The following is a 16,893-nucleotide window of genomic DNA, read 5'->3' as shown; positions in this document are numbered from 1 at the left end:
GCCCCTCTTATTTCTTTTTTGGACTCCAGCCCAAAGTAGCAGGAAGCGAAGGCTGCTTTACGCTCAAATGTGGCGTGAAGGCAGGTACAGGGCAGCTTTGCTCCTGCACTCTCCTCCCCCCCTCCTCTCGTAACCCCATGGCCTGCTGTGGATGAGCCGAGAGTGTGCGCACGTGCGAAGAGACCCTCAAGTGAGCCGCTGCCCGCCCCGTGCGCGCCTTTCCTGAGCTTTGGTGCTCGCTTGAGGAGGGTCTCCCCACATGTGTGCACGCTCCCAGCTCAGCCACAGCTGGCCTGGGCGTCCTGAGAGGAGGAGGGGGAAGAGGGTCGCCGGAGAGTGCAGGAGTGAAGCTGCCCTGTATCTGCTTTTGCGCCACATTTGCACATAAGGCAGCCTTCGCTTCCTGCCACTTCAGGCTAGAGTCCCAAAAAGAAATAAGAGGGGCGGGGCCAACCAGTGATGGGACAGGAATGGAAACTCCTCACTTTGAAATGGCAATACAAATCCCCAAGGTAATTACTATTAGTGTTGTATAAGAGAGAGAGTAACATATTGCTTTAGCAATTCATATGACTTCCTAATATGCAACTATTACACATCCACATGAACTTTTCAGTTGCCTCAACAGAGTTAAAGTTACGCCCTCAGGAAAGACACATGCATGTTCTCTCTCTCTCTCTCTCCCTCCGCGCTCCCTTCGGCCGAAGAACTGCCAGGGGTGGGCGATGACATGGCAAGGCGATGGCCAGAGCATTAGTGCAAGAGAGAAGCCGCGTCCTGTTAAGACCCTCTTAAGTGAGCGGCCACCCACCCCACGCATGCCTTTACTGTGTTTTGGCGCTCACTTGAGGAGGGTCTCCATGCGCGTGCGAACGCTTCTGGCTCAGCCACAGCTGGCCAGGGAGTTACGAGAAGAGGGGGGAGGAGGAGGAAGGTCGCCCGAAGGGAGGTGGGAGAGAGACATACACACACATACAGAGAGAGAGAGAGAATGATACATAGAGAGGGGGGAAGAGAGGGAGAGAGAGTGATACAGAGGGAGAGAGACACAAGAGGGGGGAAGATAGGGAGAGGGTCAGACACAGAGATACAGAAAGAGGGGGGAGAGGGGGAGATAGGGAGAGGGGGAGAGAGACATAGATAATAGTTTTGTAGCTGGGTAGGCATGGCTAGGTGGTCATGTGACTGGGTGGGAGTAAGTGACATTGAGTTGGCCATGCCCACCCAGATTTTGTGGCTCCCGGTGAGTTTTTTTTTTCTGTAGGAAACGGGTCCAAGTGGCTCTTTGAATGTTTAAGATTGCTGACCCCTGCACTAGTTAATTGTTTTCACTGTCAGGAAGTTTCTCCTTCATTCCTGGTTGCTTCTTTCCAGGGGTGGTATTCTCTTACCCTCGCTACTGGTTCACAAATGTGAGCACGTGCATGCAGGTCCTTCCGTGCATGCGCAGAGCGTCAAAAACTGGACGTGATGACATCCAGGTTGGTGGGCGGAGCCTTCCGCAGCTGCCACTACCAGTTCACCCAAACCAGATAGAATCAGCTGAATACCACCACTGTTTCACTTCTTGATTAGTTTCCATCGGTTGTTTCTTGTCTTACTTTCTGGTGCTTTGGAGAATAAGTTGACCCCCTCTTCTTTGTGGCAGCCCCTCAAATACTGGAATACTGTCATCATATCACCCCTAGTCCTTCTTTTCTCTAGACTGGTCGCACCCAATTCCTGCAACTGTTCTTCATATATTTTTGTCTCCATGCCCTTAATCATCTTAATTGCTCTTCTTTGCACTTTTTCCCAAGTCTCAACATCTTTTTTGTAATGTGGTGACCAAAACTGGATACAATATTCCAGATGTGGTCTTACTAAGGATTTATAAAGCGTTACTTCACATGATTTTAATTCTATGCCTCTATTTATACAGCCAATGATTATATTAGCTTTTTTGGCTGTTGCTGCACACTGCTGGCTCATGTTTAAGTGATCATCCACTAGAACCCCAAGGTCCCTCACACAGTTATTGAGCCAGGTTTCACTTAATTTGTACTTGTATCCTTGGTTTTTCCTGCTTAGGTGTAAAACCTTGCTTTTCTCCACATTAAATTTCATGTTGTTGGATAGGGCCCATTCAAGTCTGTCAAGATCTTATTGGATCCTGAGCTTGTCTTCTGGATGTTGGCTATTCCTGCCAATTTAGTATCATCTGCAAATTTGATGACTTCCCTTCTATTCCCTCATCTAAGTCATTTATGAAGATATTGAAGAATACTGGACCTAAGACAGAAACTTGTGGTACCCCACTGCTTACTTCCCTCCATGTAGATGTAGTACCATTAAGGACTACTCATTGAGTATGGTTTGTCAGCCAGCTACAAATCCATCTGGTGGTGATACTGTCTATCCCATATTTCTCTAGTTTACCAAGAAGTAGTTGTGGTCTACTTTGTTGAATGCCTTGCTGAAGTCTAAGTATACTATGTCCACAGCATTTTGCTGGTCTACTAATTTAGTCACTCTGTCAAAGAATGAAATAAGATGGTCTGTTTTTAACAAACCCATGCTGGCTACTATTTGTTTCTAGATGTTCATAGGTCTGTTTTTTAATTATTTTTTCTAGTATCTTTCCAGGTATTGATATTAGGCTGATTGGTCTGTAGTTTCCTGGGTTTGGTTCCCCACCCCACCCCTTTTTTTTAAAGATGGGAACCACATCAGCTCTTTTCCAAACCCCAGTGCTCCAGGATTTTTTTAAGATATGGTACAATAATTCTGAAATGGTACAATAATTCTGAAATAACATCTGCCAGCTCCTTCAGAACTCTGAGATATAATCCATCAAGTCCCAATGATTTATATTTATCAAGATCAGACAGGTGTTCTCTTACCATTTTCCTGTTTATTTTAATTTTTATTTCTAGTCTGTCTTTTACAATTATACTTTTGGTAGGTTGGGATATAGTTTCTTTTTGCATGAAGACTGATGCAAAGAATGAATTAAACAACTCTGCTTTCTCTCTACTGCCTGTGACTTCCTTGCCATCTTTTCTCTGTAGTGGATGGATTGTTTCCTTTTTTTCTTGTTATTTATATGTTGAAAGAAACTTTTTTTAAATTGTTTTTGACTTTTGTTGCAAGTCTTTGTTTATTCTGAGCCTTTGCTTTCCTGACTTAATCTTTGCAGATTTGGGCTATCTGCTGATATTCTGCCTTGGTTATGTGTCCCTCTTTCCATTTTTTGTACTTGTCCTTTTTGTCTTTCAGTTTATCAGAGGCATATTTGTGCAACCATGTTGGTTTCTTCTTGAATTTCTTGTTTTTCTTTTTCAATGGTGTTGTGTTGGACTGGACTTTTATGATCATATTTTCCAGAATTTCCCACGCTTCTTGAGTTATTTTAATTTTTTTTTAAAAAAAGTTTTTTATTTTTTTTAGACAAACAAACATTTAGTACACCATTCATTTCTTCCATATGACATCTCGGTGTTATCTCCAAAAACTTTTCTACTATCTTCGTTCTCGCCAAGTCCATTACAAACATTTCTCACTGATCTAATGTTCTAGTTGTAACATGCTATATCTATCTCTATTAAAGCTTATTTATATCTTTTTTTTTAATTGATTCCATATCTTAAAATATTCTGAGTCTTCTCTTTCTTTTATCTTCATAGTTAATCTATTCATTTCTGCACAATCTAAAATTTTTTTAATTTCTTCTCCCTCCGATGGTATATTCTCTGCTTTCCAATTTTGTGCATAGGCAATCCTCGCAGCTATTACTACATGTATAATCAAATATATATTGTTTTTACTAATTTTCTCTGGTAAGATACCCAATAGGAACAGCTCTGGTTTTAAATCCATACGTTGTTGTATCATTTCCTCCAACCATAATTTAATTTTATTCCGATAGTTCTTTGCTTCAGAGCATGTCCACCACGTATGGTAATATGAACCTGGTAACTGGTGACATTTCCAACATTTAGCTGATTTGTCTTTAAACATTTTTGCCAATTTCTCAGGGGGCATATACCATCTGTAAAACATTTTATATTGATTCTCCTTATATGAAGTGGACATTGTTAGTTTGTAATTCCTTTCCCATAACTGTTGCCATTTATCTAAGTCAATTGAATATCCAATTTTTTTTGCCCAAACTATCATTGTTTCCTTTACTTGTTCTTCCTCTAATTCAATACTCAATAAAAAGTTATAACATTTTTTTATTAATTTATCCTCTGATCCTGTGAGTATCTTATCCAGCTCAGTCTTTTCTAAGTAAAAACCATGTAATTTAGCATCTTTTTCATATCTTGTTTGTATTTGCAAATACATATACCAATCCATTTCAATCCCCTGTTCTTCCAATTCTCGTTTCCCTTTCAATTCCGCTTTATCTATTAATAAATCCTTATATCTAACAATATATGTTAGTATAAGGATAATTAATTTCCAAAATGAAAAACATCCGGTTGTATTAAAGCTTCCATTGTTGATAACCATATTGGTATTTTCACATAATATTTATCTCTAACTTTTTCCCATACCAATAACAATGCATTTCTTGGACTTCCGGCGGTGATGTCAACTTATTTGGAACTAGAGAATGGAGCTCCATTCTTGAAATTCCAATATTCCCGTTTTAGGCACTATTGATCCCGGAGAGATCAATAGAAAAAAGGACCTTGGGGGGAAAGCAACCATCCCAAAGGTTCAGGAGAAACCTCTTAATTCCGGAGGGGAAAAAAACAGCCATTTTGGCTGGCCTGAAGCACTGACAGCAGGAAAGAAAGTAGGAAGACAGGGGTATTTAAATTTTTTGGGGTTTTAAATCTGAGCCAATTTATTTAATTATTTTAAATTTTAAATTGCTATTTTGTCTGTGTTTTTAAATAGGCTGTACACCTGAGTCCTTCGGGAGAAGGGCGGTATAGAAATAAAATATTATTATTATTATTATTATTATTATTATTATTATTATTATTACTAGTAGTAGTAGTAGTAGTAGTAGTAGTAGTAGTAGTTTTTAACTTCATCGCCCTTGTCTCTCTTTGTTCCATTGAATCTTTGAATCTCACCCCTTCCCTTAACGCTTTTTCTTCTTTTGTTTTTTCATCTTTCTCTTTCTCTTCATTTCTCTGTTTTGTCTGTCCTACTGCTTCCAAATCTTCTTTTTTTTTATAAACTCTATTAAACTTTTATTACATTAAAAACATAAAAAATTATTTCACTCAACAACAGCTAATTGTGGTGTTTTTCTTGTGACAATAATTCGTTCATTATTTACAAAAATTAAATTGTGCGTATTTACATTCTTATTTTATCTATTACTTGTACTTAATAACTATCTATCTTCAATCTATCTCTGTTCTATCCAGTTATACCACTGTTCCCACACATTGTAAAATATTGATGTCTCTTTATCTTTTAAACTCAGTGTTAATTTGTCCATTTCTGCGCAATTCATGATCTTTTGTATGACCAGTTTCTCTGCGGGTGTACATGGCTGTTTCCAATATTGAGCGTAGGCAATCCTGGCAACAGTTAATATGTGTAGTACTAGATATTTTGTGCCCTTCACATTTTTTTTTTTTGAAGATCCTCAATAGGAAGAGTTCCAGTTCTAAGTCTAATTGTTCATTAGTAATTTCCTGTAGCCAATCTTTAATTTTTAGCCAATATTTTCGAGCCTCAGGACAGGACCACCACATATGGTAGTATGTTCCCTCTTTCTTTTTACATTTCCAACATATGGGGCTCATTTTAGGGTACATTTTCACTAAACTCGAAGGGGGTAAGTGCCACCTGTAGAACATTTTATATGCGTTTTCTTTATATGCTGCTGGTTTTGTTAGTTTATGGTTTCTGTTCCATATGTTCTCCCAATCTGATAGTTTTATGTTGTGTCCAATATTTTGACCCCATGCAATCATGCATCCTTTCACTACTTCTTCCTCCAATTCTATTTCCAAAAGGTATTTGTAAATTTTAGTAATATTTTTTTGTCTGGTCCTAATAAAATTTTGTTTAGTTGTTGTGGTTTAAGATATATTCCATAATCTTTTATATCTTGTTTATATCAGTTTTGTAATTGGAGATAAGCCCACCAGTCAACTCGTAGCCCTTGTTCTTGGAGGTCCTGTAAGGTCCATGGTTATCTAATAGGTCTTTATATTTTAACATTTTATTCAAATCTAAATTGTTTGGATGGGTCATCGCTTCCATTGTGGAAGATTTTGGGATTTTTATGTAGTCTTTATTTTTAACTTTAATCCAATTATTTATTAGCGAATCTCTAATCAAGTGTCTGTGGAAGTATTGTTGTTTTATACATCCTGTTTCCCACAGAAAGACATGCCATCCTCTCTGCAGGTCGTGACCTTCTATAGCTAGTACTCTTTTATTCTTCAAATTGATCCAATCTTTTAACCAAACTAATGTTGCTACACTATAGTATAATTCCCAGTTTGGCAATCCAAATCCTCCTCTGCTCTTCATATCTTGTAGTAATTTCATTTTTATTCTGGGTTTTTTCCCCTACCAGATAAATTTTGCTATTGTTTTATTGAGGTCATTAAAAAAGGTCTTTTCTAATTTAACTGGAACAAGTATTGAAATTTTGGTAATATAGACATTTTTATGGCTGCTATTCTTCCTAAAAGTGACAGTTGCATGTTAATCCATAGTTTTAAATCTTTTTTTGTTTGTTGTAATAGTTTGTTATAGTTCTTCTTCTTTATCGATTTGCAATGTGCTGTTAACCATATACCTAAGTATTTAATTTTTCTTGTTGTTTGGAGTCCAAGTGTTCTTTCCAATTCTGTTATTTGTAGTTCTGTTAAATTTTTTGCTAGAAGTTATGTTTTCTGTCTATTGATTTTCAGTCCTGCTACAGCGCCATATCTTTCTAATTCCTTAATTAGTATTTGTCCTTTCTCTATTGGTTTTTCGATAATAAAAGCCAAATCGTCTGCAAATGCTTGCAATTTATATTCTTCATTTCTGGTTTTCAATCCTTTTATTTCTGAATTTTGTCTGATTCGTTCTAATAATACTTCTAGTGACAGTATGAAGTGCAGAGGAGATAGAGGACAACCTTGTTGAACTCCTTTCTCTATATTTAAAGTTTGGGTGTTTTCTCCATTAGTTATAATTTTTGCTTTTTGTATCAAATATATTGCTGTTATTATTTCTCAAATTTAGTGCCCAAATTCATATCATAAACTTGTTGAATCATAAATTGCCAATTGAGGTTATCAAATGCCTTTTGGGCGTCCAAGAAGACGAAGGCTACTTGTTTCTCCGGGTGGGCTTCGTAATATTCTAAACTGTCCATTATTATTCTTAAATTATTCCTGATTTGTCTATTTGGAAGAAATCCATTTTGATCTAAGTGTGTATATAGTCGTTTAAAATTTTCTTTAATCTGTTGGCAATAATAGTAGCAAATATTTAAAATCTACGTTTAACAAAGAGATTGGTCTATAGTTTTGTATCAGTCTGGCATCTGTATCCCCCTTCCTGATTAGCGAAATTAATGCTTCCCTCCATGTATCCGGCATTTTAGCTGATGTTAATATCTCATTGTATAGATCAACCACTATTGGTCCTACTTGTTCTTCTATTACCTTATAAAATTCTGATGGAAAACCATTGGGGCCCGGTGTTTTGTTACTTTTCTGGGATCTAATTGCTTGATTTAATTCCATCATAGTTATATCCTTAGTCAGGGTTTCTTTCAGTTCGTCTTTTATTTCTCGGGTTCTTTTTTCTTTTAGATACTCTCTAATCTGATCCTCATCTATTCTTTCTTTCTTATAGAGATCCTCAAGATATTTATGTGCAATCTTTTTTTTCTTTTCTATTGTGTGTTGGTAATCTCCATTTTCATCTTGTAGTTGGTAGATGGTTCTTTTCTCTCTCTCTCTTTTAAGTTTATAAGATAGCCATCTTCCTGGCTTATTTGCTTGTTTGAAGTATACTTGTTTATTTGCCTTAAAGTTTCTAACCAATTCTTCCTGATCAACTAAATTGAGTTTGTGTTTATGAAAAATCAATTGTTCTTGTAATTGGGAATTTTGTGGGCTGTTCTGTAATTTAGTTTCTAATTTTTTGATTGCTTGAAGTAGATTCTTCTTCTAATGGTCCACAAAATTGTTGATAAAATAGTTTTGCTTTTTCAATAGAATCAAGTCTATGTCTTTGTTCTTGCCATGTCACCATAATTCCTTCAGGTATTAACCATCTAAAACTCACTCCTTTAAATATTAAGAATTTTGTTAAAAATTGATATTCTCTCAAGTCCCTAACTCTTCTGGGTATTTGTCGTAAAACCACAAGTTCTTTATTTTTATGTTTCAGTGCTATAATTCTTGCTACTTGTAGTATCTCTGCTTTCACTGCCTTCTTTGTAAATCTTACACGTACTTCTCTTGGTAGTTTATTCCTCATTGCATATCTTGAAACTCTAAATGCTTCATCAATCTCATTTAAAATCTTTTCCTTGGATTGTTCCAAAACTTCTGACAAAATCTCAGCAATCACCTCAGGTAAATTTTCTCTTTTTTTCTTCTTTTATATTTTGAAATCTTAAGTAGAATTCAGAACGCTCCATTTCCAGCATGATAATTGTTCTTTCTTGTAATTTATCAGTTGACACCAATTTTTCTTCTAATTCCTCAACTTTCTTCTCTGTCATTTCTGCCTTTTCTTCTACTTTCTGGGTTCCCTCTTCATTTTTCCCCATCATATCTTTCATTTCTTTTTTTTTTATTTTCATTGAAATTTATTATAATACAATACAGTACAATCAGTCAGTGTTATTTTTCTACACAGGTTACATTGATTCTTCTTTTACTTTTCATCGTAATATAACGTAATTTACATATGCATCTTAAAATTTATATTAACTTTTATCTATTCTTTATTCTATTATCAATCCACCTGTACCAATCATCCCACACCGTATAATATTCTTCATTCTCATTTAATACTAACGTTAATTTGTTCATTTCGGTACATTCCAGAACCTTCTGAATAATATGTTCCTCTGGTGGTATGTCCTTTCCTTTCCAATATTGGGCGTATGCTATTCTTGGTGCAGTGAGTATATGTATGATTAGATATCTTTTTTTTCCCCGATATTTTGTCTTTAGTATTCCCAGGAGGAATGTTTCAGGTATCAATTTGATTTTTTCATTGGTTGATTCTTGTAGCCAATTTTGAATTTTTCCAATACCTCATCGCTTCGGGACAGGACCACCACATGTGAAAGAAGGTATCTTGGTGTCATCCACATTTCCAACATTTGGGGCTTACATTTGGATAGATTTTGGCTAATCTCACGGGTGCTAGGTGCCATCTATATCGCATTTTATATTGGTTTTCTTTGTATGTTGCCGCTTTTGTTAATTTATAGTTACTATTCCAAATCATCTCCCATTCGTCCAAATTTATATTATGTCCAATATTTTTGGCCCATGCTATCATTGGCTCTTTTACTACCTCTTCTGCCCTATCGAATTCTAAAAGATAATTGTATAATCTAGATAGTACTTTTTTTCTGGGCCTATTAGTAATTTGTCTAATGTGTTTGTTTCCATCTCAATGCCAAATTCTTCCTTATCTTTTTTGTACCTAGATTGAATCTGTAGGTATGGCCACCAGTCAATATGTATTCCCTGTTCATCTACCGATTGATTACTTATACGATTTCCTTGATTATCTAGAAGCTCTTTGTAACTAATCATTTTATTAATCTCTAATGTATTTGGGTATATCATGGCTTCCATCGTCAATAGCCAATTCGGGATTTTCATGTATTGTTTTCTTCTAATTTCCTCCCATACTTGGTCTTTTTCTTTTTGTCCCACAAGAAGGCGTGCCACCCTTTTTGTAGATTGTGCCCTTCCAAAATTAGGATTCTTTTGTTTCTTAAATTAACCCATTCCCTTATCTATTCTAGGATGGCCACTTTATAATATACTTCCCACGCTGGGAGTCCAAAACCTCCCCTGCTTCTGTTGTCTTGTAGTGATCACAAATTAATTCTTGTTTTTTTCCCGGCCCAAATGAATTTCCTAATAATTTTGATTTCTGTGAAAAAAAATTTGTCTAAAATAATGGGTATCGTTTGGAATAGGTATTCCAAAACTTGGGCAGGATATGGTATCGTTTGGAATAGGTATTCCAAAACTTGGGCAGGATATTCATCTTTATCGATGCTATCCTGCCCAAGAGTGATAATTGCACTTTCTCCCATTTTTCCAAATCCTGTTTTATTCTTTTAACCAGAGGTGTGTAGTTATCTTTCATTTCTTTTAATTCCTGTTTTATATCATCATGAAGCGATTGCATAAAATTTCTTAGTCCCATCATCTCTGAAGTTTTCTGTGTTTCTGCTGCTGAGGGGCTTGATGCTGGATGCAAATGGGCTGTAAATTTCTTCATTTCTATAATTTGTAATCCACTTGTGGTTTAATTATAATCCAAATATCTAATCCACTCAATGGTTGAATTAGCAAAAAGAAAAAAGAGGGGGGGAAAATCCCAATAAACCACCTTCCTCCAAAAATTTAAGATTCCAAATCTCCCATAAAGAAATTTAAAAAACAAGAGGAGAGAAAAGAGAAGGAAAAAAAGAAAAGCTAATCCAGCTGCCCAAAAGGTAAAAAAATTCAAAATCAAAATCCAAACAAGAATAACCAAAAAAAAGATTTTTTAAAAAAAGTTTTTTTTTTTCTGACTCTTCAGGTCATAATCCAAACTTTGATAGTCCAATTCTATTAAATTCAGTAAAAAAGCATCTGGGTAAAAAACAAATCAAGAATATAGACTTTTCACTTTCCCACCAGCAAGTCTCAAAACAAAATACTTCAAAAAGAACTAGTCACCCCAGGAGAAAAAAAAAAAGATTAAATGCCAAAAAGAAAAAAAAAGTTCAAAAACAAGTTCAAAGTCTAGTCTTCTCTCTTCCACAGCTGTTCTATTATCATTTAGCCAAAATGTCAAGGTCAATTTATTTGGATTTCTTCAAAGTAAAGATCTATTTTTTTCTTCTGCCACTAAATGACACTGCAGGTTAACTTTTAGCATTAACACAGTACATTCACTTCTTTAAGCTTTGTTGTTTCAAAATTTTCTTCTAGCAATCACCACCATTCTGTAACATTTCATTCAAATCTTCCATTAAATTCATTATCCAAATTTTTATTGTCAAGTTTTATAAAAGTTAAAAGTTCCCTAAATCCTTTTTCCCCCCTTCAATAACAATATAGTAAAAACTTCCGATTGCGCTTTCCTCGTCATCAAATTACTAGATGTGAGAGCGAATACACATCCACTCTCACTCCTCGCTCTCAGTTAGTCTTTTCCACTCTATGGATCTTTCAGATGGATTTGAAGAGAAACTCTCAAAAAAAAAACAAAAAAAAAACAAAACAAGTCACTCTCACCTCAATGTCACATGCTGTCTCTTTTCTTCCTCTTTTGTTGCGGCCGCCCCAGCTTCCTAGCGACTTCTAGGTCGCTTTCTGCACTGTCCAGTTTGAGGAGCTTCTTCCGATTCTGCCAGGGAGTTTACGATCTCCCTGTGCTGACTGGTATGTGCTCCTCTTGTTTGTCGTTCCTACAGGACAACTTAGATCACCGAGGATCTCTGGACAGCGGAGATATCGACGGGTCCTTGAGAGCCCTCAAAGTGACTGTCATACCGCCGTGACCATTGTCAGGGCATTGATTAATCCCATATTTGGCTCTGGGACAAATCACCCTGGTTTAATTAGAGGATGGATCGTGGCTTATTCCTTGTTGCAATATTCTGAAAAAGAAAACACGAAGAAAAGTTCTCTAATAAAACTCATTTATTTGTTATAAAGAAAATAAAACACCTCACTAACTAAGAAAAGTAATTGCTACATTTTGAAATAGCTTTTGCCGGCTATTTCTCAGCCGGACCTTTCTGGCAAGAGAACAAAGGAAAGAGTGTGTGAAGCAAGTGAAGGAATGCGGACATGCGTAGTAAAATACTGATAAGGAACTTGGCAAACTACAGTAAGTCTATTAGTCCAAAAATAATGAAGCTCAGCTGGGAAATAAAAAACGCAGTGACAACCATGCCTCCCCAAGTTATTTTAATACTTGAGAGAGTAGGAAAAGGGCTGTATCTGTGATGGAGTTGCCTGTTCAGTTTGAAATGATTTATGTGTTAAACTGAAAAACTGAAAGGGGCTGAAGTCTGCATCCAACTTGGGATAAAGTTTAGTGACTAAAAATATTCACCTAAGAAGCTGTGGCTCCTTTAAACTTCGTGCTAAGACATGATTTATATAAACATTGTTTGCTGGATAAAAGTTATAGTCCCTAATTGTAAGGCTTTGAGAAGGCAGCAAACATTTAGAAGAATTTATGTTTTCACTGTGCTTATTGGATTTTTTTTGTAACATTTATAATTGCAACAAATAGTTGGGTAAAAAATAATACAGCAGTATGCTTCAATATCTCCGACCTCCGGGTGTTTCGCTGCGCACTGAAGACCCTGTTGTTCCGCCAGGCTGGGCTATCAACATAATAATTTTAAATTGGGGTATTTTAAATTTTGGGGGTTTTAAACCGGCCAAATTTATTTAATTATTTTAATTTTAATCATTGTTTTGTCTTGTGTTTTTAAATTGGCTGTACACCGCCCTGAGTCCTTCGGGAGAAGGGCGGTATAGAAATATTATTATTATTATTATTATTATTATTATTATTATTATTATTATTATTATTATTAATATACACTGCTCAAAAAAATAAAGGGAACACAAGCAGAAGACATCCAAGATCTGAATGAATGAAATAGCCTTATTAAATACTTTGTTCGTTACATACAGTAGTTTTGTGTTCCCTTTAGTTGTTTGGGCAGTGTATAAACTACTGTATGTAAAGAACAAAGTATTTAATAAGGCTATTTCATTCATTCAGATCTCGGATGTCTTCTGCTTGTGTTCCCTTTATTTTTTTGAGCAGTATAATATTGTACAGTACAATTATACTATTTCTAGTTTTCACAAAATTAGCATTCAGCAAATATAACTAATTCAAAATCTTTCAAAAACGTTTTTTCTTTCCAAACCTAGGAGGCTCATGGATTTAACTTGCTAAAAATTAAATCTGAGCATGGTAAGTAATCCATACTTTGTATTAAAGAAATTGCTCCTCATAAAAAATGGAGGGGGGTGTTAGAATATAAATCAATCTATACAATTCAAGGTTTTTTTTAATTACCTGGACTTTTACTGCAATTTTCCTTTCTTAAATGTTAATATATATCGACATATAAATGAGCTGCATGATTTCTTAATAGCTGCTCAGGTTTCAGCACTGAAGTAGTAAATAACAAGTAGTGGCATGGCACTATTTGCTTTATTTCTCCTTAAGCAATATACAATAGATGTCAGAATCTGTCATACCCTTCTATTTCAAAAGATCAAAAGATATGCAGAACTTTAACTTATTTAAGAATAATAAATGTAGTTTAAATACTAGAAACACAAGATTAATTTGATCCAAGAATCTTATTTAGATATATCTACTTCTTCCCTAAAACCTATTTTTTGTTTACTAGATCTGAATTTCTATCAACAAGTAAAACTAATGAATTTCATCAGAAGACAGGTGCACCAATGTCAGTGTTTTAAGTGTGAGAAAAAATTCCATTTAAAAAAAGAGTTAATATGTCATTTGGAAGATAGCAAACATATAGCAGTTCTACCTGAAAGATCTGTTTGGGATCAACCACAGTAAGTTATGTATGCGTGTTCCATCAATATTGTAGACAGTGTATTATAAGACTTAATTTGACAGTCAAGGTTTGTATTCTCTTAATCTATGCAGGCTACAAACCAGCCAATCATTCAGAATGCTCTCTGATCTACACACTTTCAAACTAAAAGCACTAATACAATTTGCTAGGTATTTTTGCTAGATTTAAAAAGAAAGGATAGAATATTTTCATTAGACAGGGCATATCACTTAATAAGTGACAAATAGAGAACAGTAAGTTTTCTATTACAAACTATTCAATGTGTTTAAAAATGCAAGATGATTTAAAGTTTACAGAAAGTAGGAAAACAGAATTAATTAACTACAGACTTGAAATTCAAAAACAAGCACCACCAGCATTGTTGGTTTGTACCTTCAAGAATCTGTAGTGACTGAAAATATTGATTATATGAATATATATGCATGTGAACATATTCATTATGTGCACATATCATAAATTGTGAAGCAGTTTCCCAGTGATGCTTCCCATTTCATTGGGAACTGTGTTAAGAATTGGAATTGGGGAATAGGATCCAATTACATGTGTTCTTTATTTGGTGTTACCTACATGCAGTAGCAGTTATTGCTGCCTTGCCATTCTTCCATTAGCACTGAAATAGTAATAGATCTATAGTGCACCGCATAGCATTTCAGTCCACCCTAACCAGTATCACACAAACTACAGCAGTAGCAAGAGATAGCCGCAACTATTGCCAATTTCTGCTTATATGACAGGCTATTGCTGTTTATGTGGTTGCAGTAGCCATGTCCATTTCAGTAATGTTAGGTTCAGTCATAATGCTATAAGTGGTGTGGGCAAAGAAAACATTAATTAGATATATTACTTTTTTTTGTTCTGTTTAGGTACTATTTTCCTACCTATGAAAATGATACTCTTCTCTGCTCACTTTCTGACAATGAGGATGAACTGGCAGCTGAAAAACGAACAGATAACATACCTGTCATTAGTGAAGATGTTTACAACGTAGAGGCTTTGAAACAGAGCAGTGTATTAAATGAGCTTCTTCATGAGGAGTTAAATAACATAGAAACATGATTACAATGAAAAAAATCTTAATAACTGGTTTTCAAATTTTAAAAGAGGTAAAATATTTGGATATTACTATGTCAAACATGAATGGTATGTTATTTTAACATAATTATATTACAGTATGGAATGAAATTAAGATCTATTAAGATGGGGAAAGATGAAATTTATTCTTTCTTGGAGAAATTTCTGGGAGAAAAATAAAAATGTTACCTAGAGTGTTGTTTTTATTTCAAACAATACCAATTTTGAAAAATGGTTTGCCTTTTAAACAATGGCCAAGTTATTATCTAGATTTCTATGGCAGAGAAAGAAACCAAAGATTAAATATAAATTCTGCAGGATACAAAAGACTGATTAGGATTACCTGATTTAAAATTGTATTCTGCAGTATTTTGTTTGGGTTGGATGAAAAAATGGGACCTGCTGAGAAATAAAATAATGAAGTTTGTCAGACATGAGCTTTTTTATGATACAATAAAGTTAATATTAATGTAGATTTTAAAAATCATTATGTGAAAAGTGCTATATTGAAATATAAACCCAGGAGTCCAAATATATCTTTTATCAACCTCCATACAGGAAGCATTCTATAGAAGAGTAACCGCTGATAGAAATAAATAGTTAGCATACAAAGATTTAGTGTCATTTAGTGTACAAGAGGGTGGAAAAATTGAGATAAAGTCAAGAGAACAATTAACTGTAGAAGGACATTGTTTCTGATTATATGCACAGTTAAATGAAAGATACAATATGAATAAAAAATACAATATGAATAAAAAGTCAATTTGAATTGAAAATTACAAAACATAATTTGAAATTGAACTATAATGTGTACAAATTATGAACATAATAGCAAAAATTAATAAAATTTTATTAATGTTTGAAACAGAAGAACATGTTAAAATGGGCATGACAAAATGGGCTAATAATTTGAGGTAAAACATAGAGATTTGAGAAAGAATGTGGGAAACTGGTATTAAATTTAGATTAATAATTTATGAGAAAAATTGTAAAGTGATGTATCATTGGTCTATGACACCAAATAAATTATCAAAATGTACAAATGTTGAAAATATGAAAACATAAGGGGCATTTTATTATGCTGGTGGATTTGCACAAAAATTAAGAAATTTTGGATATAAATTTATACGAAGGATTTTAAAGATTATTATTGTAAAGAAAATAGAATTTTTCTTTTTGGGACTCAGAGATAATTAATTAAGAAAAAATGGTAGATTGATTTTTTATGATATAATAGAATGAGCTGGAAGGGACCTTGGAGGTCTTATAGTCCAGCCCTCTGCTCAATCAGGAGAACCTATACCATTTCAGATAAGTGAATAACAACTAATAGGTTTAAGATTTTAGCTTATGCTAAATGTACTCAATTAGGCATGATAGGAAAATACATTTAGTGTTACAGCCATAATTCTCAATATAAAAGTAATTAAAACATTTCCTACATATCTACTGGTATGGTTCCTTTTGTGTGAATGTTTTCTCCAAAACAATGCCATGGCTATCAATACAATTAGCACAGGGGCCCCACAATTAGCATAGGGGCCCCACAAGGCTGTGTGCTCTCTCCACATCTCTTCTCTCTATATACCAATGACTGCATCTCAAACGATCCATCTGTTAAACTACTGAAGTTTGCAGATGACACAACAGTGATCGGTCTCATTCGAGACTGATGAATCCGCATACAGTCGGAAGGTTGAACAACTAGCCTCGTGGTGCAACCAGAACAATCTGGAACTGAACACACTCAAAACCGTAGAAATGTTGGTGGACTTTAGGAGAAACTCTCCCATACTACCACCGGTTACAATACTAGACAACACAGTATCAATACTAGAGACCTTCAAATTTCTAGGTTCTACCATATCTGCCCAAGAGCTGCTGATAAAGTTCTACAGAGGAATTATTGAGTCTGTCATCTGCACCTCTATAACCCCTGTCCCGAGCCCTCCAGAGATCATCCACCAATGCGACCAATGCCGTTTCTGTGCTGTACCCCTGCCTGAAGCCCGACTGGTACGGGT

General features: G+C 35.1%; 1 protein-coding gene across 2 annotated transcripts in view; it reads left to right on the top strand.

Moving 5' to 3' along the window:
• The window catches only part of ZNF277 (zinc finger protein 277), a 136,142-nt gene extending 121,079 nt beyond the window's left edge, over positions 1 to 15,063 (top strand). For both annotated transcript variants that reach the window (XM_034408857.3, XM_087874163.1), the window contains 3 exons: positions 13,113 to 13,155; positions 13,601 to 13,775; positions 14,662 to 15,063. In XM_034408857.3, coding sequence (XP_034264748.1) covers positions 13,113 to 13,155; positions 13,601 to 13,775; positions 14,662 to 14,854 — 411 coding nt within the window. In that variant the 3' untranslated portion in view covers positions 14,855 to 15,063. The remainder of the gene's footprint in view (positions 1 to 13,112; positions 13,156 to 13,600; positions 13,776 to 14,661) is intronic.
• The last annotated feature ends 1,830 nt before the right edge of the window (positions 15,064 to 16,893 follow it).

The sequence above is a fragment of the Pantherophis guttatus genome, chromosome 7, assembly GCF_059756535.1.
Source record: "Pantherophis guttatus breed Tessera chromosome 7, ASM5975653v1, whole genome shotgun sequence".
Taxonomy (NCBI): domain Eukaryota; kingdom Metazoa; phylum Chordata; class Lepidosauria; order Squamata; family Colubridae; genus Pantherophis; species Pantherophis guttatus.
The sequence above is the reverse complement of the archived record's forward strand: the minus strand, read 5'-3'. Positions and strand labels throughout refer to the sequence as shown.